The 27,439-nt window shown below is 32.7% G+C and overlaps 1 protein-coding gene across 1 annotated transcript in view; it reads right to left on the reverse strand.

Moving 5' to 3' along the window:
- Positions 1 to 23,189, reverse strand: part of LOC129218952 (sodium-dependent dopamine transporter-like) — a 144,292-nt gene extending 121,103 nt beyond the window's left edge. The window contains exon 1 of the mRNA XM_054853272.1: positions 22,967 to 23,189. Within this exon, the coding sequence (XP_054709247.1) occupies positions 22,967 to 23,189 (223 nt within the window). The remainder of the gene's footprint in view (positions 1 to 22,966) is intronic.
- Between the last annotated feature and the right edge of the window lie 4,250 nt (positions 23,190 to 27,439).

Consider the following 27,439-nt stretch of genomic DNA (forward strand, 5'->3'; position numbering starts at 1 on the left):
AGCTAAACAATATGAATAACGCTCACACATACAATTTGAATTATAGCTAAAAACGATAATATTGAATGTGAAAAATGTATGTAATAGCTTAAAACGAACAATAACGCAATCATAAGTTTAAAAAACATTTAATGACGTACATATCCTAAATTTTAACAAAAATGTCGGTTAGATGTAAGTTATCACCGTTAAAAAAATGTGAAAAGATCCGTGGATAATCCGAGTGCCGATAATCAGAAGTTTACTGTATATTGAAAGCGGTGCATCGAAATTATGAAAATGAAGTGAAAAAGCTCGAATTAAGAGAAAAGCATTAGTTGCTAATTTGAAACATTTATTTTAAGTTTTATGGATTTTTTCTTTGCGAAATGCCAGATACAATCAGTAGTTACTAATGTTATTTTTAAAATAGACATGAATACAATATTGTTTAAGCATAAAATTCATTTCTCAACTAATGTCTCACAAACGAAGCCTTTTTGAAATTATAACTGGAAGACTGACATCCTTATAAAAAAGTTATTAAAAAAGTTTATTAATGATTTATTTCTTAATGAAAATTTCAATTATGTATAAATCAATTTATGAGCAGTTTTAAATTTTTTCATCCCTCTTTGTTTTTCAAAAATATGTTAAATCGAATTCAAATGCGTGTTAAACCTACCCAAATTCTAGTTTTTAAGGCATGTTGGTGAATTAGTTATTGGTATCATACTTTGCGTCTGTTGAAAATAATTATTTGTTTTGACATTAAATAAAGCAGAAGGTTTCATGCATTGAGAGCTATAAACCTCAGTCTAATTTTGAATAGTTCAATTTCAAGGTTTGATTGAATGACATTTAGTCGCTTAAAATGTCTTCTAATTTCAATGATATTCTTGCAAAAGCAGTTGAAATACGAAAGAAAACTCTATTAGTTCTACATATCTCTGCAAATCCGCTGTTTGCACAAATTTTCAAACCTACTATAAAATTGCAGTTTCATTATGTTCTCAAGTCAAAGAAATGTTTTTTTTCCAAAAGTAATAATTCCTATTACTTAAGAGCAATGAACGGAAACCACTTTTAACTGCAAAATATTTCAGGTATCTAGGCCTAACAAGGTTAAGTGTTTTAGGGACTGAAATTCTGTAACTCAGTCATTTCAGGAGATTGAAAATGTCTTCAATATGATTCTGGGAGTTGCAAATAATTTTTGTCGCAATATGCAATCACGCTTGTAGCACAATTGCGAATACAACGTCATCAAATTGCAGTGCATTAAAATACAATAATGCACATTCATTTTCTTTTTCAATTCATTATTCATTCGTATTCTCCTGATTAAAAATAATTTACAGTAAACCACTAAAAAAAATCTAAAACAATAAGTATTTAAACTAGACTGAATAAGGAGTTTCGAGTTTAAAAAGAATTTTTAGAACACTCAATAAAATTTCAAAAATAGTTCATTTCAGTACGGCTTTTTTTAATAAAAAAAATCCATTCTTAAGTTTTCGTTATAAAACTGTATATCAATACTGCTCTTTCTAGTTAAAGATTCTGTAGCCGAATCGTGTCCTCTCTAAGTTTAAAAGAACAAAGAAATCGCTGTAAGAAAAGAGCCCGTTACTATGGAAACCCGAGGAAGCAGCAGATTGCGGTTTCTTGACAAACCAGCTGGTGACAACAAAGAAAAGATTAGAGGTACGGTTGCGATTAAAACTTGAATTCGTTTTCTTGTGATTAGCTTCTGAAAGGAGAGAAAAAAAAAAAAGCAAGAATTTTTTCTTATAAGAAGCAATCATTCTACCATTTCTAAATAATGAATAATGTATTTCTCACCTTTGAAATAATGACATTAAAGAACACTTGAAATTTCAAACGGATTAATTGTTTAAATAAATTATACAATGGTAAGATTTAACTTTAAAAAAATTGTAAACTTTTCTTAAGGATTTATAATCTAAATTTTTGTAAATATTAATTTTCAGTATGTTTTATTTATAAAGTGACCGTCACTTACATGAATCACGTTTGTTCTAAGCAATTTTGATTCCCTAAAGCGGCTAATTCAATAAAGCTGGATTTTGTTCTATTTTTGGAAATTTGATCCATTAAAGCGGTTGATTCAATTAAACACTGATTCAATTAACCGGCGTCTACTGTAGTTTACTTTTAAATTTGCTTAGTTTAAACAGTCATGGGAAATTTTAAATTGCTTTAAATCGAAAATTCCAACACTTATCGACTACCACCTTTGCGCATTTCGAATTTAGAGCAAAATAAGAGCAGTTGTGCTAACAATGGTTTATATATTGTGAATGCTTTCAGAGTAATGATTTTTTTTAATCTATTAGTTTTTGCTTAACTTTTAGATTTCTGCATAAACATTGCGACTAATAAAAGTGTTTACTGCTTTTTTTAATGACGCTATGTTACGTAGAACATTTGCAATTACAAGTAACAAAAAGCCAAAATACAGCAATTATTAATGTCCTACTTCGAGACAAAAATTTACATATACAGAATCGTAAGTAACTTCAGTTAAGATGGCGGTGTGGGCTATCACGATCCTTTTCCATTTAATGTAATATGCTTTCAAAAAATAACTCTTTTCTCCAAAAGCCCTTTTTTCCGTCATGAAGAAACCTCTCTCTTAACTCCAAAATGTGTGTATGCAATTTTCTTTTTAAAGTTTTGATTCCAAAGTTTTTAAATCGTCAAAGCCCACATATTGCTAATATTGTTAACACCAGACTTAGAAAACTCAGTTCTTAAAGCGTTATTCCAGTTTTTGTTGTGTGTGTTTTTTCCTGCAAATTACTCTATTCCGTTTAGTCCCTTACCTTTCACGGAAGAGGGGAGCGAAATTCTGATCTTTCACTGCCATTTGTTTTATTCCAACTTTGAAAAAACAATTTATAGCTACATAGACAGGAAATGCCTCAAGGAAACAGTGCTGTGGTAAGTCTGTTGGTCTGGTTTTCTGAAGTAAAATGGAAATACTCTCTTCGTCTCAAATTATCTTCTACATTTGACTAATTTGTAGTAACAATTATTGATGCGAATGACATTCTGTTTCTGGGTCATTCCATGTCAAGTGATCCAAAGTTTTTTCCCTCACCTTTTTGTATTTCTTTGAAATTTGGCTCATCAATTGTACCCTTTTAGGTAATCAAAAGTCCAAATTTTTAGATTTTTATCTCTATTATTTTTTTATTTATGACACTTTGATTTTTCGAAAAACCCTCTTTTTTTCATCGATGTTTGAACATAAAATGGACGATAACTCAGCACCAAATATAGATAGAAAGATTTGGTAAAAAGCATTTTAAAGTACATTAGTTGCTGTTTAATTGGATATGCAACATGACTAATTTCAGAAAATTTTTAATTAAAAAAAATGAAATTTAAAGTTTAAATTTAAATTTCTCAGAAAAAGTATAATGAATTTTTTTCAAAAAATTCTCAAAAATTTGTGTGTATTTAATCTTCATTTGTGCAAAGTTTCAAGTTGGGATTTCAATGGGATCATATTTTTTATGAATTTTTAAATAAAATTTGACTTATGAAATAATGACATTTTTCAGATTTTAACTAGATAAATGTAGGGTTCTCTTACTAAGGATGGTCTAGTAAGTAGTAATTGATCATGACTATGCTTGAAATGAGCTGACATGAATTTGTAGATTGGTACCCCCCTCCCCCCCGCCACACAGCCACTTTTTATCTTTTTTTTTTTTTTTTCAAAACTGTATTTAAAAAAAAAAAAAAATAGCTGGCACGTAAGAGTTATAATCATAATAAACTGGGATGCACGCTGCTAAACATCAGCAGTCACTAAGGCTTATAAATTGGGGGGGGGGGGTCATAAAAACTAAAAGTCAGAAAAACTTTAACAGACAAATAGAACCACTCATTTGCAGCTTTTTTTTTCTTTCGAAAAGTGGGACGATAGGGGGAGGGGGAAAGGGAGGGTTAAGAGCAATCTGGAATGAATTTTAACAACATGGAAGGTTATGCTCAAACTAGCAAAATTTGTTTGATCTATAACTGCTTTTAATATATGCATAAATAGATCTCGTTGCATTGCTCTCCTTTACAACTGAAACTAAAAAGAAAACAAGCATTAAAGAAAAGAAGACCGCCGCACTCCAAATGTTGTAGAAAGACAGTTTCATGCGGAGATACATATGATCTGATACTTAGATTGATTTTTAGTTTAGTGTGAAAAGAATGAAACAAAATGGGGGGAAACACTCCTATTTTGCTATGATCTTGAAGCAAACTATTTCTTTCCTCCCTCCAAAATTGAAAGTTGTCGCAGGGGTAGGGGATGAAATGAATCATAACTTTCCTTATCAGATAGTGAATTAATCAAGTAAATTTTGTGAAGTTCGGATTGAAAAAGAAACACTTGGTCCGAAAAAAAAGCGTCAGCTGAGGCGTGATACTATTATAGTGTTAATCGTATGTGTGGGTGGGGGGGGGGGAATGTACTTCGTCTTGCTTTAAAGAAGAACATTTACCAGCTTTTTATATGCTTTCTATTCATTTTGTTTTATTTTATTAATTTATTTATTTTTTGCGTTTTGAAAATAGTTTTGAAAAAAAAAAAAAAGTGGTGGTGCTGGGGGGGGGAGGCTTTTTCTTGCTTTAAAGAAGATTATTTACCTACTTTTAATAAGTTTACTATTTATTTTGTTTTATTTATTTATTTATTAAATTTTAATTTTCGAAATATTTTGAAAAAAAAATTAAAAGTGGTGTGGGGGGGGGGGAGCTTACCAATCTACAAATTCATGTCAGCTCATTTCAAGCATAATCATGATCAATTACTACTTACTAGACCATCTCCAGTAAGAAAACCCCATATTTAACTAGTTAGAATCTGAAAAAAGGCCTTTTATTTCATAAGTCAAATTTTATTTAAAAATTCATAAAAATATGATCCCATTGAGATCCCAACTTGAAACTTTGCACAAATGAAGATAAAATACACACAAATTTTTGAGAATTTTAAAAAAAAAATTCATTATACCTTTTCTGAGAAATTTAAATGTAAAATTTAAATTTCATTTTTTTTAAATTAAAAATTTTCTGAAATTAGTCATGTTGCATATCCAATTAAACAGCAACTAATGTACTTTAAAATGCTTTTTACCAAATCTTTCTATCTATATTTGGTGCTGAGTTATTGTCCATTTTATGTTCAAACATCCATGAAAAAAAGAGGGTTTTTCGAAAAATCAAAGTGTCATAAATAAAAAAATAATAGAGATAAAAATCTAAAAATTTGGACTTTTGATTACCTCGAAGGGTACAATCGATGAGCCAAATTTTAAAGAAATACAAAAGGGTGAGGGAAAAAATTTCCCAAATTTTGGATCACTTGACATGGAATAACCCTTCTGTGTTTGAACAATTTTTGCAGGTTTAAGGTTTCTGTAACATTTATTTATCAAGCATTCCTACCTTCGCTGCTTAAATCAGTATCAAATTAAATTACCAAATTCATAGTTCGTGCCACTATTAAACAACACTCATTTTGTAAGGACTACCACCAGTATACCAGAAATATCAGTAACCTTTTAAAGTATTACTGACTAATTATCTAGAAGATAGTTTTCCGCAATTACTGGTGGAAGAGTCCCCACGGGAAAGTGGCTTTAGAGTCTTCGAATCCTAGTTTTTTGAAACTAATTTGGTATCGCATACCATGTACGGACAGCCTGGTTATGACAGCTAGTGACCACACAGTTTCGTATTTGTTGTGAACTAACCAATTTGGAACAGTCAATAGCAGAGTTGTAAGCAGATGTTATCTCATTGAGGCTGAGAAGATTGACAAAATGGTAGCTAAAATTATTTTAACCCGCCAGCGAGAATCCGTAGCGATGGTGTCCGTCAATCAAGGACAAAACTTTGGTACTAGTTGAAGAAAAGAAGGAGAGAATACTTAGTAAGAAAACGGTGTTGACTGATAGCACATCACCCGGAGATATTTGGAAAACATTTAAATAAAATAAGCTAAAATATCTTAAAACATCTCCATAGGTTGGAAGCATACAGTCAAAGTCTTTATCATATCCGAAAATCGCACATTTAGGAACGTCCCATAGAAATATTTTAGCTCGTTTCTGTTTAGAAATTTTCAAATATTGCGAGTGACACAACACACAACTTCTTACAAATATTCTTCAACTTACTATATTTTACAAAACTTCTGTCGAATCACAAGACTTGAGCCCGTTTCAGTTTAAGGAATTTTCTGATGTTGTAGTTGAGGTCATTGAAACTTCGAAGTGTTGCAACGTATAAGGTTTGTCGCTGCTTTCTTAAGTGTTGCTCGCATTTCAAGATTTATTTTAATAAAATTCTCAAAATCCACCAGACCTCTTTCTACAGCAGAAATAATTAACTCAAAATCTTACGTGTAGTTTGTATTAGGAAGTTACGAAATTCCTGCATTGGGGCTAAATGCCCTACGGGCATTCAAATATTCTTTAAATATTCTATTTATTTGATTTTTTTCCTTAAAAAACTCTAAAGTTGAAGTTTGTTGCCAGAGTAAAAGACATTAGCTCAGAGTCAAGAAATTTTGTATGATCATTAGTGTTAGGGAATAACAAATTTTTTGTAAAAAATCGATTTTTTTTGCGGTTCACCCCGATATACTTGCTGCATATATATACAAGGTGTTTCTGAACTCTTGGGCAGAACTTTAAGGGGGGATAGTGCACATCTAGACAAACAATAGGGGAGGTGGGCCAAAGCGGTTAGGTTTTCAGAGAACGCTCGAAAGAAGTAGTTTTTGGATTTTTATCGTAACAATTTTAGTTTTATTTCCTAGCAGGGTTCTTGAACTTCAAAGTAAAATGTGATTTTGTATTATCTCAAACCTAATATTTATTTATTATCAATTTTTACAAACATTTGAAAAACCTGCTTTGCCCTACCAGGGAGCCCAAAGGGGGGAAGTTTACCTAACTGCGGTTTGGTACATTTGACAAACAAATATGAAGCTATAAATGATTAAAATAGTTGACTAGTTACCTGCCATTATATAAAAAAAATGTAAAACAGTTGTACTTATCCAATTTAAAGTCAGCACATCTATATATATAAAAATCTCGTGTCACGATGTTTGTTCGGGGTAAACTCCAAAACTACTGAACCGATTTTTATCAAATTTCATACCCATTTGTAATTTGGTCCAACTTAAAAGATAGGATGGTTTTTATAATTTTTAATTGCAAATAAAATGTTTATTACTCATTAATAGTGTGTGATAATTGTTTAGTTCAATAAATTCTTAACAGATGGCACTGTAAGTTAATTCTTCCTCAAAATTCTTTATTTTTAAGTTAATTAAAATTTACAAATGATACTATGTTACGGATATCGATGGCAATTGTATCGCCGTAGAAACGATGAGAATAGCGGTCACACTTTTCAATGCAAACGTCAAATTCTACAAATCAAGCGGAAATTGATAAGCGGCGGATACTTCCATACTCACCACTGCTTTTAAAAACGTATGATGCTCATATTAATGTCGAGTTTTGCAGTTCTAAGAAAGCCATTAAGTACTTTTGCCAGTACGTTATTGAAGGTCCTTTCTAGGTCGCATATGAAGTACGGAATATGGACAAAAATGAGGAGATGAGAGATGAGTAAGTTACATAAGCAACAACGAAGCTATCTGGAGTAATTTAGTTTCCCAATATACGAAAGAGACACTTTTGTCCAGCATCTTGCAATACGAAACAAATTCTCGAAAACGATGAACGAGTATATTTTACCGAAGATATTTCCTACGAAGAGCACTTCAACAACCAAAAACACTTTTTTTACATTGCGTCAAAAAACTGATGTGTTCGGCCGACTCTCAGAAATAAAATTATTTACCAATGTTTCAACGTTATTTTACATGAACCGTAAAAAAATACGAAATATCACTGATTATTTCTGTGGAACGATTCGGGATTTCATTGGTCCTCAACAATGTCTTTTGAAAATCAAGTATCTCCGTCAAAACGTTTCCTGAATTGCTACAAACGTTATCAATGCGGACATCTCACTATTGAGAAAAATATTTTTGACTCCCAGTTTAAAGATTAAATGAGTATATTTAATAAGTGTATCGGCTTCAAATAGATAAGGTCCCGTCTGTAGTGTGTAAACTCCGAATGAGAGTGACTGAACTTCTGGATTCGGTAGCTTTGCAGAAGTCGTTGGCGAGTAAGTCTGTCTTACCTTTCGTCATGCTTGCAGTAATACTTTTGGAACTTTCATGGAGAAGTGGAAAGGTGTCAAGTTTTTGTATTAAACTTTTCTAAGTTTTCTCTGAAGGGGGGGAGGGGTTCAGAAGCACGGCTGGCTTTTAGCCAACGAGATGATTGAATTCATCATAAAGATTCCAGGATAATTTCAAAGAAGGTTAATAAATTTTATTGATGAGAATTGACTTCAATTCCCCATGTCATGGCCCGTCCACACTGACGTAACTCCCAATAGGAGCGAATGTCTGGATTCCGTAACTTTCCAAGAGTAACAAACAAATAAAATTCTTTCTGCATGCTTGCAAGTTCTTCTTAGCAGTGGCTATGGTTGCGATTACTATTTTGGTACTTTTTTGGTGAGACGAAAAATGTGCCTTAGTTACTTAGATTACTTAGGTTATCTCTAAAGGTTTTAGTAAAATGATTGTTTCGAATCTGGGGGGTTTCGGAATTCTTCAGAAATATTTCAGGATAATTTTAGGATGGTTTCTGACTTTAAGTGGAAAACGTTCCTATATTTTGAAAGATGTTACTGGCAGAAATTTGGCCTATTTGCCGCCCATTATTTTTCAGGGCGTTTCCTAAATGTTTTAACAGTGTTGAAAAAAATCAGAACATCGCGGAAATCGCGTAAACAAAGAAAACAACATTCATCAATCTCGGGGCATAATTGAAACCAAGACATTGGGACCAAAACTCCATCCAAAACAAAACTGTGCATCCAAAACAATGTTAATTTTCGAATGTCTAACACATATCACGATGCATGTCGCAAATTGTATTTGTCGGTCGCACAAAGTCATTGGGAGTTGACTTTTTCTAATGCAGGTTTGATATAACGAGAAACAGTATTCGTCAACTGTTTAAAACAATTTTGACGACATAATATTCAACACAATTATCATTTCTGTGGAGAAACTATATAAATCTTGCGTTTGAAGACGTATTTTATAAAGTTTAACAGACACACAAATGTCCAAATCCAGATTTTACACCAGAGATGAATATGAAGCTTTAGTTTTATCTGAAGATTTTTGCATTTCAATTTCAAATTTGCCACTTAGTCATTATGGTATGCCGTCACTTGATCGTTGGGCCACCGACTTAGTTAACACTGGTTAGCAACGAAAAAAAATTGCAATGACGCTGTCTTAGGTACAATTATTGCGAATAATGAGCCATTACTGACGGCTGGAAAAAATGTTGACCGTTTATGCTAAACAATATCGACAAAACTTGTCGATGAAAACAAAGCCGTTTACATTCTAGTTGAATTTTTAAATTCCCTGGATACACCAGGAATGCGACTACACGATTTTCGGATGAAAATTGACTAAGCAATTTATTCTTTTTCGTGATTTAAACCCACCTAGATTATGCAACGGTACACGTTTCTTTATCAAAAATCAACAATTTTAAAGGGAAATTTTTATGTTGCCACGTAATCTATTCATTAGCGTCAAAATTTTCAAACACATTTGGAAGGCTTTAATTTCCGATTCGTTTAGCTTTTGCAAAGACCATAAATAGATATCAAGACCAAAGAATGTCTACTTTCGGTTTGGACTTTAAACATAAATGTTTCTCCTATGGGCCAGCATATATCGCCTACTCACAAGTGGGAAAGTTATCTTACTTTTCGTATTAGCAAAAGACAGGTTAAGTAAGAAGCCGAAGACATACTTACAAAACTTATTAAGCATAAGTATAGTGCTTTTGCCATAGAAAATTTAGTTAGTACTTACTGAATTCAATAAGTACTTTCTTCAGCCTGCACAGTAAAAAAAAAAATATCCGAAATCTTACTGAGTAAAAATTCTCGATAATTGCTTGCAATTCTGGCTAATTTTTGGCTATGTTTGCATTACAGCTTATGGAAGTTCCTTAATAAATCAGAAAGGTGGTTTATAGCTATCTAAGTTTACACTAAGGTTCCAGAAAAACGTCTATCTTCAAACGGGAAGATCTTTGAATTTTTCAGGAGACTTCCGAGATAATTTCAGGAAGGCTACTGAATTTTATCGGAAAACCTTCCTGGTTTTCGCAAGACATGTTACTGGCAGAAATTGGTCACATCAGCTGCCCATTATTGTCCAGGATTATTTATGAATCGTTTTTACATTAAAACACGCCCATTATCAATCTCAAATGTTTTAAAATCGGCTATACTATTTTTAGCTCTATTAAAAATATTAATGTGATTCTGGCAAAATAATGAGTAAAAGATTATTTTAATTCAACTGTTTCGCCACAGCAACGCGTGACTGGGTCAGCTAGTCTATATATATATAAATGAATGTTTGTCTGTATGTCATCCATGAACTCAAACACTACCCGGCAGATTTGGCTGAAACTTTCACCGTTTGTTATTTTTGGTACTGGGAATGTTTATAGACCAGTTCGAAAAAAATCCGATCGATATTTCCTCCTTTATTCCAATTTAAGTCACAATCCATTGGATAAATACGAAAAAAATTATCGGCTGCAGAAATTAATTCGCGTGAAAGATCTCATTGATAAGCTGTTGTCATTTTTCTTGAGTTTGAACAAATAAATTCTTTCTTTATTGTTTTATGGATTTTCATGCAACGGGGGGATTTAAAACTTTTTCTATTTGATATTTTTATCGATTGATTGATCTTGCAAACTGCGTGAGTACAAAATTTGAGTATGGTCACGGCTTCACTTGATACCTGAACCGATTATTATGAAAATTGCTATATATATGTATTTTCCACGGAGAAGGTGCATAATATGCTCATTGAAGCCACTCGCCACCAGGTGGCACTGCAGAGTAGCAACTTCTGCCCCGTTCAACCGATTGTCATGAAAATCAGTATAATGATGTATTTTTTGTTGGCGTAGCAACGCGCGTCGGGTACAGCTAGTTTGTTTATAAAACATAAAAAAACCTGAATATATTAATAGGCTAAATAATTTACATTAAAAAAAAAATATTTTTTAAAAGTTATACTTATTCTATTGAAATAGAAAATGTAAGTCAGCACACGAGTCAAGAAATTATAAATAAATTTATGATTAAATCCTATAACCGTTTTGTCCAAAGGCACGTTTTTTTTTTTTTTTTTTTTTTTTTTTTCAATAATTATAACCGTAAATGTAAAAAAGAAACAAAAGAAATGACTGTCGTAGTTTATAGGGGAATGGTGTCAGAATAACGTGATAGTATTGACAAGCAAAAAAATAAGCTGGTCTTCGACTAATCCACAGGTTACAAAACTTCATTTTTTTTTAAAGAAGTGTATTATTATTATTATTTTTTTTTTAAAGCCTGGTCGTGCCATGTCGCTTCACACTGCTGCTTCGCTGGGACTGATAAACACTCGGGGGTGTTCATGTAAATACGCATGCATCACAGCTTACGCATCATGGGTGGGGGGGGGAGGCATAAGAAGGCCTACCCGCTTTGGGCAACCTACCCGTTTTGGGTCACTCTTCCCTATAATGGCAAAAATAAGGGTCTCAAACGTCTTCCGAAGGAGATAGGGGTCATTAAAGTTTAGGGTCCAAAATTTCAAATGATCATAAAAAACGGAAAAGTTGGTCGATTCGTTTGCGGTTTTCGCTAAAATTATTCTTTTTATCAGTATTTTCGTGAAGATAAATTTTGAAGATGTAGTTTTGAAAATGTCGATAGAAGGCCTTTTAGACTTTGGAGTAACAAAAAACTATTTTTTACCGCTATTTTTGAATCTCATTAATGGTTTTCTAATGCTTGGACTTAAACTTAAATTTTGAATTATTAAAAGTGATTAGTAGCGAAAACTGAACTATCTTCAAAGATTGAAATACACTTTGTCACAAAAAAATGCATGCACCAAGAACAAATTGAGCTGCAACCAACAAACTCGGCAGGAATGTAGTTTGGTAAGAGATGATTCAAATTTCGTCGCCAGTGACGAAAGGGTAAGCGCGCTATGCACATGCAAGATGAGCAGATAGGTACGAGTGAAAGTGTGAAAGCTTGTGTCAAAGGGCACTTGAAACGAAACTGTCGAGTCGTAAGGACGATATTGTATGAATTTTAAAGACATTTTACATTTTATTCTAATTTATTGCCTTTATTTATTTACTAGCCGCCTGCGGCGACTAGCTGGTTCGCCTTTTTACACCATTTGCATTTCTATGCAAGCAGCAACCTACGGCGGCTGTTTGACTTACTTGGTATTCACCTTTTCACACCAAGACTGCCGCCTTCAGCAGCTGCTTAAATAAATTCGGTGGCGGTATTAATTTACATCTCACTATATCAATATTAATTTGCATAAAATATTTTCTACATCTATCTCCAGTACCGTCGTTTTTAATTTTTTTAAGGAGAGGGGGGGGGGCAAAAAGTGCACAGTTTGTCGGAAAATAACAAAAAGCCCGTCCACTTTTATGTGAATGCATTATCTTTTCAAAGTCGCGCGGGTTGCGGGTGGGTATTGACCATCTGTTGAAATTCTTAAATGATGGGCCTATCTAAATCTTACTGATCCTAGATCGACCTCTATATTTATCTATCTACTAGCTTATTACCCGGCGTTGCCCGGGTCCTTTTCAATGCAGCATATCATTTAGATAATTAAATGGATGAATTCTATCTAAATGACAGTAAAAAGCTGCATTCACACCACTCTAGGCTCAAATTTTCAATAGACTGTAAATGCCACAGAAAGTTGAGCATTTGCAGGAAAAATAGCATCAAGTAAAAACAAAAAAGCAATGAGACATGTTATCGGGGTTCTGTCAACGATATTCCTTGGTTCTGCCGTGTCCACTGGCACGTTGTCTGCGGTTGAATCAGCCAATGTCTTAATGCAGAGACAAATGATTGCTTGCATATCTTGTGGGACAACCTTTTGCGTGGTGCTTCGAATACGAAAACCGTTGTGCTGCCTTTGACGGTTTTGTATACCTCAAGACATTAAAGCATGCTACAGTACTCTTCACATACATTTTATTCTGGAAAAAAAAATTTTGGAGTGTTTTTCTAGAAAGAGTCGTTAATAAATTCAATGGTTTTTATCAGTTACAAATATATGCAAAATATGCCACCGTTACAATATTTTCAGATATGAAAATCATCCTCAATGGCCCAAAAGCTAAACAGATAGTCCACTGTACAGAAAATAAGGAATTCGGTCATTGTTATTAATAGCCGTAAGCATTTCGTTTTACGGGTAATTGGCGGTGTTTTTACTTCGAAGGTTTCACGTGTTAGGTAGACTCATTTTATAATTTTTTGTAAGTGTTCAGGAATGTAAGCACATTCCGTAGAAAACGTTCACTTAGTAAAAATAACTTCACAAAATGTGTCTGTTTGCCCTTTCCGTGGCGATTTAGTAGAATGCCAAGGAGTAATATTAGATAAGTGTAAATTGCATAAAAAGACGTACGTAAACTACATTTTATATCCTATATTTATGTCAAATTACTATTTTCGTAGGTAAAAATGACAGTTAGATATTAATATTGGTGTCATGCAACGATTCAAAATTTGTCTAGATTAAAATTTTATTTCAAATTTTTAAAACCTCACACTTGCCGTAAATGTTGTACATGATAACTCAAACTGATGCAGGTAGTAAGATCACTTATTTAAGTTTGCTGCTCTGAAGTATTCCTTTGAGAATATCGAAATTTTAATTTGAAGAGGCACAGTCGTCATTAGGGGTAGGAATGGTTCCACTGAATAATAGTTGTTATAGAAACAGTTACAGTTATTATTTTAAGATACATAAAGCATTAAAAATGGAGTACGTGGACGCGAACTTATGGAACGAACTATAGAAAACCCGTCAATTGAACTGCCTTATAGAAAAAGAAATAGGCGTGCACATTTTGGTCACAATCCGCGTCGTTTTTCTTTTTTTTTTTTTTAATTATTTGCAGGCCAAGAAATTAAAAGAAAGAAAAAAAAACGTCTTGTTTCTACTTACAACTGTATAATAGACAATTCTTTTGTTTATGTTTTACAAAAGTTTGTTGCGCATTCTGTTCCCCATATCCGCAGCTTCAAAACGAAGGAAATGTATTTCCACGTTTAGAAACGTAATCCAAGTACTAAAAAGTTAAATTATTCAAAATTTTCTAATTCTTAAATTTAATTCAAATATTGCTCCTAAATACAATTTTTAGTCCCCCTTCCAGCAGCAAAATGAAATACATTTTTAAGCATGCAACATAAAATTATCTACATGGGAAATAGGTAAATTTCACATGCATTGAAAGTACTTAATCGCCTGCCCTTCTGACTTATTGATCGTGATACAGAACTTAAGTCTCACTGGAGATTTTAATTTCTTGAAGTTTAAAGAATGATGTATTGCGATTAGCGGATATACGTGAGATACAAATTGTTTCACCTTATTCCTCCACTGTGAACAGAGTTGCTTCTATAACACTGATACGTATCCATTTTTATCTTACAGCATTTTTCCAATGACAATTGAATTACTTAGTGGTAGTTACAAACTTCCAATATTTTTCGATTGTTTACAATAAAAGTTATTGAACTGAGAGTATTGTAATTGGAAATGGAGCTTTTCTCAACTAATTTCACGATGAATAGCAAAAAGAAAAAACTTTATAACGTGGTGTAATATTTCATCATGCCATTTTCAGTAGCAATCTCTTCGTGTCGAAAGTTGCCTCATGCCCGCTAACTGGTTTAAAATTATTGCTAGTCAGCGAAGATGCTCCATCGGGTGTACTATTTCTTCGAGCTTTAAAGTAATATAAGATTTTAAACGATTAAGAAATTTGTTTACGTAAAAAATGGAGACATTTTATGCATTTTAAAAGTTTAAATGTAAATTTATATTTCTTTACATTTTTGAAACTTTAAACTTTTACCCTTCTAAAACTATGAATTCCGCCGCATTAAATTTTCGTGTGGTTTCGAGTCTAAAGGTGCACAGTTTACTCTACAACACATTTGCAATCCTAGTATGATAGTTTATGTACATGTAATGAACCCCATGACTATCCCCCTCGCCCTTGAAAGATAAATTAAATCTGCGCTACTATGCAAAAAAATGATTATTTTGCAATTCATTAGCCATATTAGTATTTTTACCCCTGGTCTCTGATAACCTGGAGCGATTTCTGTGAAACTTAGGTCAACTGAATACTGAATTAGGTAAATCATGGAATAGTATAAATAACATATACATATTAATTTGTTTAAGGATAATACATACTAAATTATATTTCCGATACAGTGATGTCGTCTCAATATAAATTTAGTATTCTAATTGTAAAACTGTTGAAGATTGTACTTCGATAATACCTATCTCATTTTGTTGTTTTCTGTGCTGTTTATGTATAGAAAATACGGATCAAAATTTCGTTTACTGTTACGGTATTATTACCTGAAAACTTATTAGCGAAATGCGCAAGCAAATTGAAGAAGAAACACCGATGGCGATTTCAATGCATCCCTGTGTTTTAGCAGGGTGCATTTTAAGAACTACTGAAAGACAGCATTTCTTTTTCGTTCGGCTTTCTTGCCAACCATGCTATACGTTTGTAGCTAATAGACATTAACAGCCATTGTTGAGGATACTTTTTGTATTGATTGCATTTAAAATATCTCCTGGTGGTTATATGTTGTTAGCCATTTTCATTTGCTTTTAACCAAGGTTTACAAATACCGATATAGTTGAATCGAATTACTTAAAGATTCGACGTAAATAAAGCAATAGTATAAAGAAAATTTACAAATTGCAAATTGGTTTGATAAGGATCATAGAACATTAAATAAAATTTCTGTTGCAAGGATGAAATAGATGTGGTTTTAATAAAAGTAGTCTAATGTTGAAACAGTCAAAGATTGTACGTCAATATGGAATGCAATACTATTACCTTACTCATGATTGTATTTTGTTGCTATTAACGGGATAAACACTGATCAAAAATTACACGAAGCCTTACTGTTGCGGATTTTATAATTAAACAATACTTAAAAATTATAATTAAACGGTAGTATTCAAATTAAGTAGCACCATGAGTAGCGTCAATGGACCCCTGGGGCCTCGTTGGGCGCAGTTTAAGAAACGATGTACAGCATCATTTATTATATCTACGGCTTTCTCGCCAAACATGCTTCAACGCTCATCGCTAAATGGCATTGACGGCCATCGTTTAGGATACGTTTTGTGTTGGTTGCATTTAAAATAGCTCCTGGTGGTTATATGTTGATAACCGTTTTCATTTGCTTTGAACCAAGGTTCACAAATTTAACGATTAAAGTCAATCTTTGAAGAAACTTCATCTAGGGCAGTTTTTTACGGGCTTTTCATTTAGACTAAATTTATAACTATACAAAAATTAGTTCGTGCTGAAAAGAGCAATTTTATGACTCAAAATTTGAAATTAGACCTCTTTGGGTGTTTTTAAAATTCCAAAAACCCGCCTATATGAATTCCTGAGCAACAATTTGCCTTTCTGCCAAATTTGGAAGAAATCCGACAAAAACTGTGGATTTGTATAAGGAACATACACACATACCCACAAACATACATCCATTTTTATATATATAGATAGGGGAGGGTGGCCCAAAGCGGGTAGGTTTTCGAAGAACGCTCAAAAATTGTAGTTTTTGGATTTTTATCGTAACAATTTTAGTTTTATTTCCTAGCAGGGTTCTTGAGCTTTAAAATGAAAAGTGATTTTTGTATTATTTCATATTTAATATTTATTTATTCTCAATTTTTACAAACATTTTAAAATCCCGCTTTACCCTTACAGAGAGGCCAAAGCGGGGAAGCTTAACTAATTCTGGTTTGGTACATTTGTTAATCAAATATGAAGTTATAAATGATTAAAATAGTTGACTAGCAACCTGCCATCATATGAAAAAATATAGAACAATTGTACTTATCCAATTTAAAGTCAGCACATTTGTTTATAAAACATAAAGTAATAACTGATTACATTAATAGACTAATTAATTGCCATCCTAAAAAATAACCTAAAAGTTGTACTTATCATATTGAAATAGAAAATCTAAGTCAGCACAGGAGTCAAAAAATTATAGATAAATATATGATAAAATCCTATATCCGCTTTGCCCGAAGCATGTTTTTCATTTCAATAATTATAACCTTAAATTTCAAAAATAAACAAACGAAATGATTTTTATAGTTTGTAGATGAATGGTGTCAGAATAACGTAATATTATTGAAAATAAAAAAAAATTATGTAATCTTCAAAAAATCACAAGTTACAAAACTTCATATATTTTTTAGAAATGTATCATTTTTTAATTTTAAGCCTGTTTGCGCCATGCCGCTTCTCTGCTGCTTCGTTGGGATTGATAAAAACTCGGGGGTGTTCATGAAAACCCGACTGACGTATGAAACGCCGCTTACACACCATGGGGGGGGGGGGAGCATACGAAGGCCTACCCGCTTTGAGCCACCCTCCCCTATATCTATCTATCTATCTACACGATTTATGAATGTCTATTATGATACTAATGAACAACCTTTTTCTATGTATACATATAAGTATTAAATCGAAAAAAAAAAACTTTTTATACACTCAATATCTATATATATCTCTACTTATACGATCTGTTTCTAAATTTGCTTATCTATCTCTATTTATTTTAGCCTAACCGCTAATCTCTAACAAAAACAAAGATCATGCAAGAAAACAGATACAGAATGGTGTATAATATCGTATGTACCAGAGAAATATTGTTTCGCTATTTATGCAAGAATACCTTTTAACCAATTTTTCTGCTTCAAAATCAAAATTCGATCTATATGCAGGTGCTCTAAAAAAATTACAACAGGTCTAAAAAATGATCAAGTAAGGTACGTCTTTAACTCAAACTTGTTTAAGAAATACCTTGCAAAACTTTGTGAATGAGGAAACGGACATTATTTTGACATTGAATCATACTCCATCTATTATTGAGGGGTAAAATATATAAAGGGATAAAGATAAATACCCTCGTAAAAGATACAGACAAAAATTATTACAGGAATGGACAGCGTAACTTTATCTACCTACAGTAAGTGGGATAAGATCTTTCTGGAAATTGAGATGATTTACATTAGAATTTTATAACAATTATTTGAATGTAAAGAAAAGATAAGCGCAGTAAAACTTTGCGTGTAACATTGTTTCGTTGCGTTCTTAGTTAGAGGTACTTTTTAACTCAGTTTAATTACAGAGTCGTAGCTTAATTCACTGCGAAGAGAAAGAAGATAGCTTACTTTTTTCAGATAAAGTTTTAGATACATTGTGCCAAAGTACTATTTACGCAAACTTAAAAAAAAGAAAAGAAAGAATGGATGGTCAATTAGAATTTTGCAGCATTAACATGTGAACAAATGTAGCAAAAAGATTGACAGAATAAAATCCACCATGCGTTATGTCCGATTTTGTAAACAATCAACTAGAAAATTAAGTGTAGGAAACATTCCTCCAAGTTACTTTTGGATGTTTAGTATATTTGACTGTTTCTTTTTTCCTAATTATTCCATTTACGATTTCCTTTATTTTTCGAATTTTTCCTTTTATAATTTCTTTTCTTTTTTTAATTATTCCTTTTACGATTTCTTAACTTTTTCTAATAGCACAGTTATTGTTTTTTAAACTTTTCCTAATTGTTCCTTTTATTATTTCTTTATTTTTTCTCACTTATTATTACTTATTTCTTTTACTTTTTCTGTATTTAAAAAAAAATGTTTAATCATGGAAACATTTGCTAAGCTTCATTCAACTCTTTTATTTTCAAAACATGAATTTTCATTCCGTTAATTTTTTTTATTTGCAGATTTTTATGTAGAATATTTTGTTATATTATATTTACCACTTTCATCAAGAAAGTGATTTTTACATTTTCTTCCTTTAATGCAAATACGTAAACCTATATTAGTTGTAATACATGCATACATTGACATTTGTATGATGCATGAAAGGTAGATTTTTTTAGTAAGCTAACGTAAAAGAGGACTTCCCTGAAACTAGGAGATTATGTTTACTAAAATTTGTTAAACTGTGACTCAAACGTTTGAAGCTTGTTTTTCTTCATTCTTTTCATTAGAATTGTCTTGCAGTATATTGTATGCCCGCAGAGAGAGCAGCATATTGATGTAGTGTTGATGATATCCAAAGTACTTTTGAAAGTTACAAAAATTAAATAAATCTTTACTAATAATAAAGCTGAAAGTATGTGTGTCTGGATCTCTGTCTGATCTCCGGCTGATTTTCATGAAACTTGGCACAAAACTAGTTCGGAGTACAGGGGTGAGCACCTCGAAGCGATTTTTTGAAAATTCGATTTTGTTCTTTTTTTACTCCAATTTTAAGAACATTTTGCCGAGCAAATTAGCATAACGTGGACGACCAAAATAACCATAACGTGGACTAGCAAATTACCATAACGTGGACGAGCAAACTACCATTTGCGACCATGGGCGAGCAAATTAACATAGCAAATTGCCGAGAAATTCATCATCCATTATTTTTAAATAAACAGGCGAACCAAATGACCTTTTGATTTTCTACTACGCGAAATGCCGTGCGGGTGCCACTATAAACAAACAAAATAAAAAATAATGATAATAAGAGGAACAATAATTGCTAAAACGATAACAAGTTGTGTAAATAATGCATGTAAAAGTTAAGAAAGGATCGTTCATTATTGCAAACGGATCACACACATACGCAGGCAAATCGTGCAAACAGCTTAACTGCAACAGGCATGAGGAGGGAGATTCTTTCAAGACTGACCCGGTCACTCGTTACACTCACGCAAGTAGTGTAGATCTAAAAATCAGTAAGTAGTGTAGGTTTAAGTAGTAAGTAGCGTAGGTTTAAAAATCTAAGTTTCAACTAGTCAGGTTTCGGTGACATTAAAAAGTTTGATGTCACTGGAAGGGAGGAAGAAGAGAGAAATAGCAATGTCTAAAAATAGATTTTGCATTCGTTAAGTTAAAATATGCTCATTTATCAACACTCAGTTAACCATCGAAGGTGACCATTGAAAGTGAGAAAGGCTGTGGATAAGCCGCCCGCGCATAATCGGGAATTTACTGTAATACGTTAATTACCGTTTTGTATTACAGTTAATATTTTGTTTTCAATTATAGAAAGGGAAAAGACGACCCAATAGAGAAAAGGGAAAAGTCGAAATATGGCTACTTTACCCGAATAATGCCTTTAAATAAGCAAGGAAACATTTTAAATATTTTCAACCCTAGTTTGTCGATGCAAAACTTAGTTTTACAGAGATTAATTTTCCTAATCTCGTCAGTTTTAACGTGATTTATTGGATAACTCTGCCAATAGTGCCAAATTGAAACCAGATTCGAAAAATATTTTTTTTCGCCAAGTTTTGTTTCTAACTTGATGGACATTTTCTCTTGACGAACATCCAAAAGCCGGCGAGAAAACTTGGCGACCAAAGCTTGACGATATTCTCATCAATTGAGTATTATAACATAATACCTGAGTTTGCACTGAAATTAATACTTGATTTTCCCCAAAAGGTGTAAAATATCCCTTTTGGAACACCCGTAGGCAACCAAAAGGGGGAGGTGCACAACTTGGCCCCACTAAGAATCTACATATACCAAATTTAAACTTTCTACGGCATTCTGTTTTTGAGTTATGCGAGATACGCACATACAGACATCAAGAGGAAACTCATGGTAACTCGAGGATCGTCAAAATCGATATTTTGGGCGTCCATACGGTCTCAGGTACATATGCACGTGTAGTCGGGCCGAAAAAACAAACATTCATTCGGGGCGAGCAATATATAAATTTTGGTCGAGATTTGATTGAATTTTTTTTTCGCAAATACAATATTTCCTTTAATATGCAAAAGGAAGTAAAAATACATCCCATATAATTGAGTGAAATTATTTAAAAGTACCCTCAAACACATTATTTTTATTTATTGTCGGGAACAAAAAACATTAAAAAATAAATTTTTAAATTGATCAACTAGTATTAGTTCATAGAATAAATTATTAAAAACAAATACTTAAATAATCTACAAGAAAGCATGCGAAATTATGTATTTACTTTTTCATAATTATAAAAAAAGGCATCATTTCACGTAGAACGAGAATTTTCTTTCACTCCTACGATATATTGCTTTTCATTATTACGTACGTTTTTCATAAAAACAATAATGCGACTTTTTATCTTTTACGATTTTTATCCCCTTATTTTACAACATAGAATTAAAAAGTATTTTTTACAGATAAAAATCAAAATGGATTTAAGCTACATTGCATGAATATGCGCATTGCATAAGTCATGTATTATCATGAAGTACAAGTAATGATATAATTTCTGACTTAGTTGTCATATGGGCTAACCCTTACAAGTGCACGTTGTTAAATGACGTAAAATAAATAAGATTATAATCAATCGGAAAAATGGGGGTGATAGGAACGATCCAGACTCCCTGTGCACCCCTAGTATGCAGTACTAGGGGTCCTTTCATTTAAATGTACATTTGATATCTTCTTTTTATTTTTTTGATAAGTAACTTGTTTATGAAAACAAGTGCTTGCAAAACGAAAGAAAACTAAAGAAATTATAGGGTAAACCGGGGCACGTTTACGCAGTGCCTTTTTTTCAAAACGAATTATATCTAGAGAGCCAACAGTCATACATATTGATGCTGCTCTCCAGCAAATATCCTTACAAATTTTGGAGCATCAGTCGAACTTCGGTCGAGCATGCGATAAGGATAATCTGTTTTCTACCAAGTCGAGAAAATTTTGAGTTGAATGTTTTGAAGCTTATTTTGAATAAATAATACTTAAGAAAGAACAAATATATAAAAATTAGCTGAATTTATCCTTTTTTGAGAATTGTATTTGTATGATCTGAAATGTTATTAATTTTTTTGCACGGTAAAAATAAATCCAAACTTGGCGACGGGGCAAGTTTACGCGTTGAAGTTTTCGTCACATTTAACGCATGTTCCTACTGTGTCTTAGTTCTAAACGTGCCCTGACACTTTTCCGCTCCGAACTGTCTCAAAACTTTTTACTATTTTCAGGCTATTTAGTTTTGAAAATCACCATTTAATTTTTAGTTGAGTAACAAATTCGTATCTTATAGCTTACAATCATGTAGTGCTGTCTTCATGCCCGTTCAGCTTTTAATTTATACACTATTCAGTCTGTAATACATTTGCTTTATTTTAACGATGGCAAAACATTATGTTCAACACACTAAAAGAACAACGTTAGGTGTCAAAATAAATATGCGTAATATGCGTAAACGTGTCCCGTGTCAGGGCAAATTTACGCAACCGACTTGGACTCAAAAATAATTTTTTAAAAGGTTAAAAACACAAACTAAGCAACAATTGAATATACTAATTTTGACTCTATTAACTGCTTCATAAAACCGCAATGCCTAAAATTTTCTAAGTTAAAACATAAAATTAGAAAATTCATTGAAAAAAATCCGCATAAATGTGCCCCGGTCAACCCTAATTTTCTTGTGCCGCAAAATATTAATATTGTGTGCATCCACTTCCTTTTTTTCCCTGATGAAAAGCGCAATCTGTCACTTTTGTGGAATTTGCAACGAGGAGTGTAATAGCTAATTATGAAAAGCCTTTCCTTCAAATCTGTCAATTGTAAGTCATCAATGTCATCATCTATAAAAAGCTTGACATCAACAAGGAAATTAACGGATGTTACCTAGTGACTTTGGAGTACTTGTGTAGGAACTATATCCATCATCGCATGCTCCAGCGGTCCAGAAACTTTTTTTCTTGTCTTTTTCTCCGGAGGATGGACTTTCGTTCTTAGCAAGGGAGGATACGACACTCGAAATAGTGTTTTCTATCCGTTCGGAAGTTGTTCCTTGATGAGTGGTTTCATTATCTTTTGACAATTCGTCGGGTGGTGTTGATTCCGACATTGTTGTTCTATAAATTACTGGTTTTTCTGAAAAAAAAAATCTATAAGTTAAAAAATCCTTTAAAAATAATACAAGAAAACCATGCAGTCAAGATATATTATGTTTTTATAGTGATATTTGTATGCAAGTATGTAATAATGAAATAAGGATCTAAGAGTTAGTAAGTATCCTTGCACACTCTCAGAAAGGAATCGTCCACTTTCAAGAATTCGTCAATCGTAAGGCAAATTTTGTCATTTGCGACGATTCGTTCCTTGCGGGGTCAGAAAATCATGACTAATTTCACGAAATTTTCGTAAATCTGACGGAAAGTGCACTCTTAGCTTTTTTTATGAAGTCATTTCGTCAAATATGACTTACCTTAGAGTATGCGTTTCTGAGAGTGTATCGTTATCCCTTTTGCACCACTATCCTCATTCAGTAGTACTCATAAACAAACTGACCACATGTCTCAGAAACCACATTTCCTTGCAGAATAGTATGTGTGTGTTTTAAATCTTTTTATTTTCCCTTTATTTAGAATTTTACGAAGACCAACCGTATACTCCGTTTTTTTGCTTATTGTCTTTAGGGTGGTCAAAAGTATATCTTAATTTAGCAAAAATTCTGCGGTTTGTTTGTATATATTTTAGGTTGAATAAATCAATATCAATAAAAATGTTCTAGATTGCAATTCTAACTTATAACGAGTGTTAAAAAAAAAGGGGAATCAAATTTTTTTAACCAAAAAAAAAAAAAAAAAAAAAAAACACATATGGCTGAGAAACCAATAAGAAAATAAATAATGTCACTAAAAATTGGGAAAATAAAATAGCATTAATTTTCAAAGAAAATATGCCCCATAAAAAATATGTGCACAATTTTTCAATGTTGGAAGGTATAAATAAATTATTTGATTTTCTGTGTAATCGAAGCATATACAAGTTACACAAGTAAATAAATTTCTGAAATAATAGGAAGTCTTGTCCAGTGGCGTAGCTACACTTTCTGCCGCCCGGGGCAGTTCCTCAGTTTGCCGCCCTTTTGATGGAAAATAGTTAATACATTAAAAAGTCACAAGTATTTAATAAGATTTTAAAAAAGAAGAAAATAAACTTATCTTTTTTCTTTCGTAATTTTCCTGCAAAAGAAAAAAAAAGAATTCAAATCCCCAACGAAATATTCCAAAAGTTAAGCCAAAATTCGGAAATTTAAGCAATTTTAAGTAAGCTAGGGAAGCTTTAAGTAGAAAAGGGGCTTGGAGCTCAATCCAGATTTTTTTTTTTCCAAAATTAAAATCAGTTTTATGCTTTCTTTGGTGACGTTAGGGGGTCGGGACTTCTCAAGCAAATTTTCCGAAATTGAGGTGTTAAAAAAAGCAATTTTAAGCTGTTTATAAATACTTGAAGACATAGGGAAGGTTCGGGGGCGCTGTACGGAAAGCTTTTCAACTAAACTGAAAAACACGTAACTGTAGGCTCTATCTAGTGGTGTAAGGGCCTCCCCAGACTCCAACAAAGATTGGACTTTCCTCCCGAAATATTTTCGAACGTGAAATCAATTTTAGTCTATCTTTGATGGCGTTAAAGAGAATAGGGAACGTTCGGGAGCTCTCTGGAATTTTCCGATGCCGAAGCTTCAAAAACGCAAAGGCTATCTTTGACGGCATAAGTTCCCAAATGTTGGGAAGTCAAATGGTTTTCCCTCTCCCCTTAAAACCTTTTGAAAATGACGTCCTAAAAACGCGATTTTAGCTGTTGTTTGGCGAACAACGTTATGAGAGAGAGAGTTCGGAGGGGGGTTTCCCACCCAAAATCTTTTTCGAAACTTGCTCATTTTCAACTCTTCATCACTGAGAAAAAAAAAGCTTTGTGATCTTCCCTCAGAAATTTTTAAAAAACGAAGTTTGGAGCGAACTGTAATGACGTTAGGTGATTTCGTGCACATTTGGTGTCCCTACTTAGAATTTTTCTGAAATTTAACTTTGAAAAACCCTACTTTAAGCTATTTTTGGAGACATTAGATGAGCTGGAAATTTTAAAGTTCGAAGTTGATGTCCTAAATACACATTTTAGACTATCTTTAATCACGTTACAAGAAGCGTCAAAGCTTGACCGCCCTCAGGAATTTGTTGGTATTGAAGTTTTAAAAACTCAATAATAGGTTAAAAGATAAGATGGGGAGGAATGGAGTATGCATTATCCTTTAGAAATGTTTCGAGACTCATGGCGTAAAACTGCACTTTTGGGCTGCTTGGCGACGTTAAGAGATAGGAAGGTTCGGTTGCTCTTCCCGAAAAATTTGACATTTTTTGAGGGTTTAAGAAAACAATTTTAAGCTGTTTTTGGTGGGTCAAAACTCTCTGGCCTTAAAACACATTTTAAAGCTTTCTTTGGCAACGTTAGACAGCAAAAAAGGGGGAGGATTGAAAAAAGAGCCCCAAAAAACGCTGTTTTAGGCTATGTTTGGCCAAGTTAAAGGAGAATGGGATGGTTAGTGGCTCTCCTCTGGAAGTTTTTCAAAATTCAAGTCCTGAAAATACATTTTAAGCATTGTGACAGTATAGGAAAGATCTTATAGGTCGGGGAAATTTTCCTGATTTTAAGTTTTAGAAACGCTAATTCAGCGGATCAATTTGGTTTCTCAGGGGGAGTTATAACTTCCCACCTAGGGTACGAGCAAGATTCACCCCCTCTTCCTTCCCTAGATCCGGTACTGCTATATTGCCAATTTTGGATGATTCTATTTTTCACTGATTGAAGACGATAAGATAAAGAGACCCTTTACATTCGATTCACCATACTGTGATTCATGAGAAGTCAAAAATCATTACTTTTGATGTAAATGTGAAAGCCTTTGCCTAGAGAAAATTTTACTGATTAAAAACCTTTCCTTAAAATGAATGACTAAATGAGTTTCTCACTGAAACTCATTTAACTCATTTGTTTAAAGGATTTTGCTGATATAAAACAGTAACACAAGCAATTATTATTCGAGTTGCGAATAAATGTTTCTTTAAAATGAACATAAAATTCATTCTGTCTTAGTGAAAGTTTTGTAATCAGTGACAAATAAAAGCAATTGTTGAAACAGATAATGCTATCTTCAAAATAAGCAAGAAATCGCCCACCATTTGAGACTTGTCACCTTTTACTCTTATTGTTACTTTCCTTTAAAAAAAGTGGTTTTTATTTTTATTTTTAATAAGGTGGTTTCTCCAAGGAACTTTCTTAAAATAAAGTGATAGCTTCATCATATAACGAAACGTTATGAAGTGTATTGTTTCTTTCGCAATAGTGAATTTTAACAGTAAAAGGAAAAAATCATGGTCCCTTGACTTTACACTACCACCTCCCGCACTCTGTAGCTTCAGACGAGGGAAGAGAAAAAACAAATAATAGTGCTGAGATGACCACAAGAAAAACACATGTTTTGTATAAGAGTAATTTAATCATCATAGTTGTACCAAAACCTTACAATTCGAAGACCTTTTTTTCTTTTCTTTTTTTTTTCCTCCAGTTATAGATCAAAGGCATAATTTCCTTATTGGGGAAAAAGCGTTAAATTTTTTCGCATCAAAAGTGTGAAATTGCCGCCCCCCAAAAAGTGCCGCCCGGGGCGGACCGCCCCTTCCGCCCCTCCCTAGCTACGCCACTGGTCTTGTCACATTCGAAAAATATGCATGTGCATTTAGTTCATGAGTTTTCTTCTCTTAAAACTATTGTCCAATGAAAGAAATGGCACAATGGTTGCTAAATAGCAAATAACTCAAAATAAATGTTTTGAAATCAAGTAGAAGTTTGTTGAATATAATTTAGATTTCAGAAAAAGTACATTTTAAGTCAATGTAATATTGTTACTTTTTACTAGTACAAAGCCAATAATAATATAAGGATAAAAAGAGAATATAAAAATAAAAGGAAAAAAAAACACGTACACACATTGATAATGATTTCTTCAATTTATCTCAACTGAGTATTCTAAAAACATACGTGATAGGTATATCAAAAAATGTTGAATGTATTTCATAAAAAGAAACTAATTGAGAAAAAGTAACGAAATTAACTATGTAAAAAGAAAATATAACGAAAGAAAAACAGAAGCATAAATAATTAAATAAATGTAGTTTCATTGAGTTTAGGTTGAAGTGATTTGCTACGATAAATTTCTTGCACATTGTATTGGGGAAATGCTATTGGTATATTAATAGTTAAGTTTCATTTTAAAAGTATCAAACTTAAAGGCAAAATATTTTTTAAATGGATTTATCA

This window comes from Uloborus diversus, chromosome 3 (assembly GCF_026930045.1).
Source record: "Uloborus diversus isolate 005 chromosome 3, Udiv.v.3.1, whole genome shotgun sequence".
NCBI classification, from domain to species: domain Eukaryota; kingdom Metazoa; phylum Arthropoda; class Arachnida; order Araneae; family Uloboridae; genus Uloborus; species Uloborus diversus.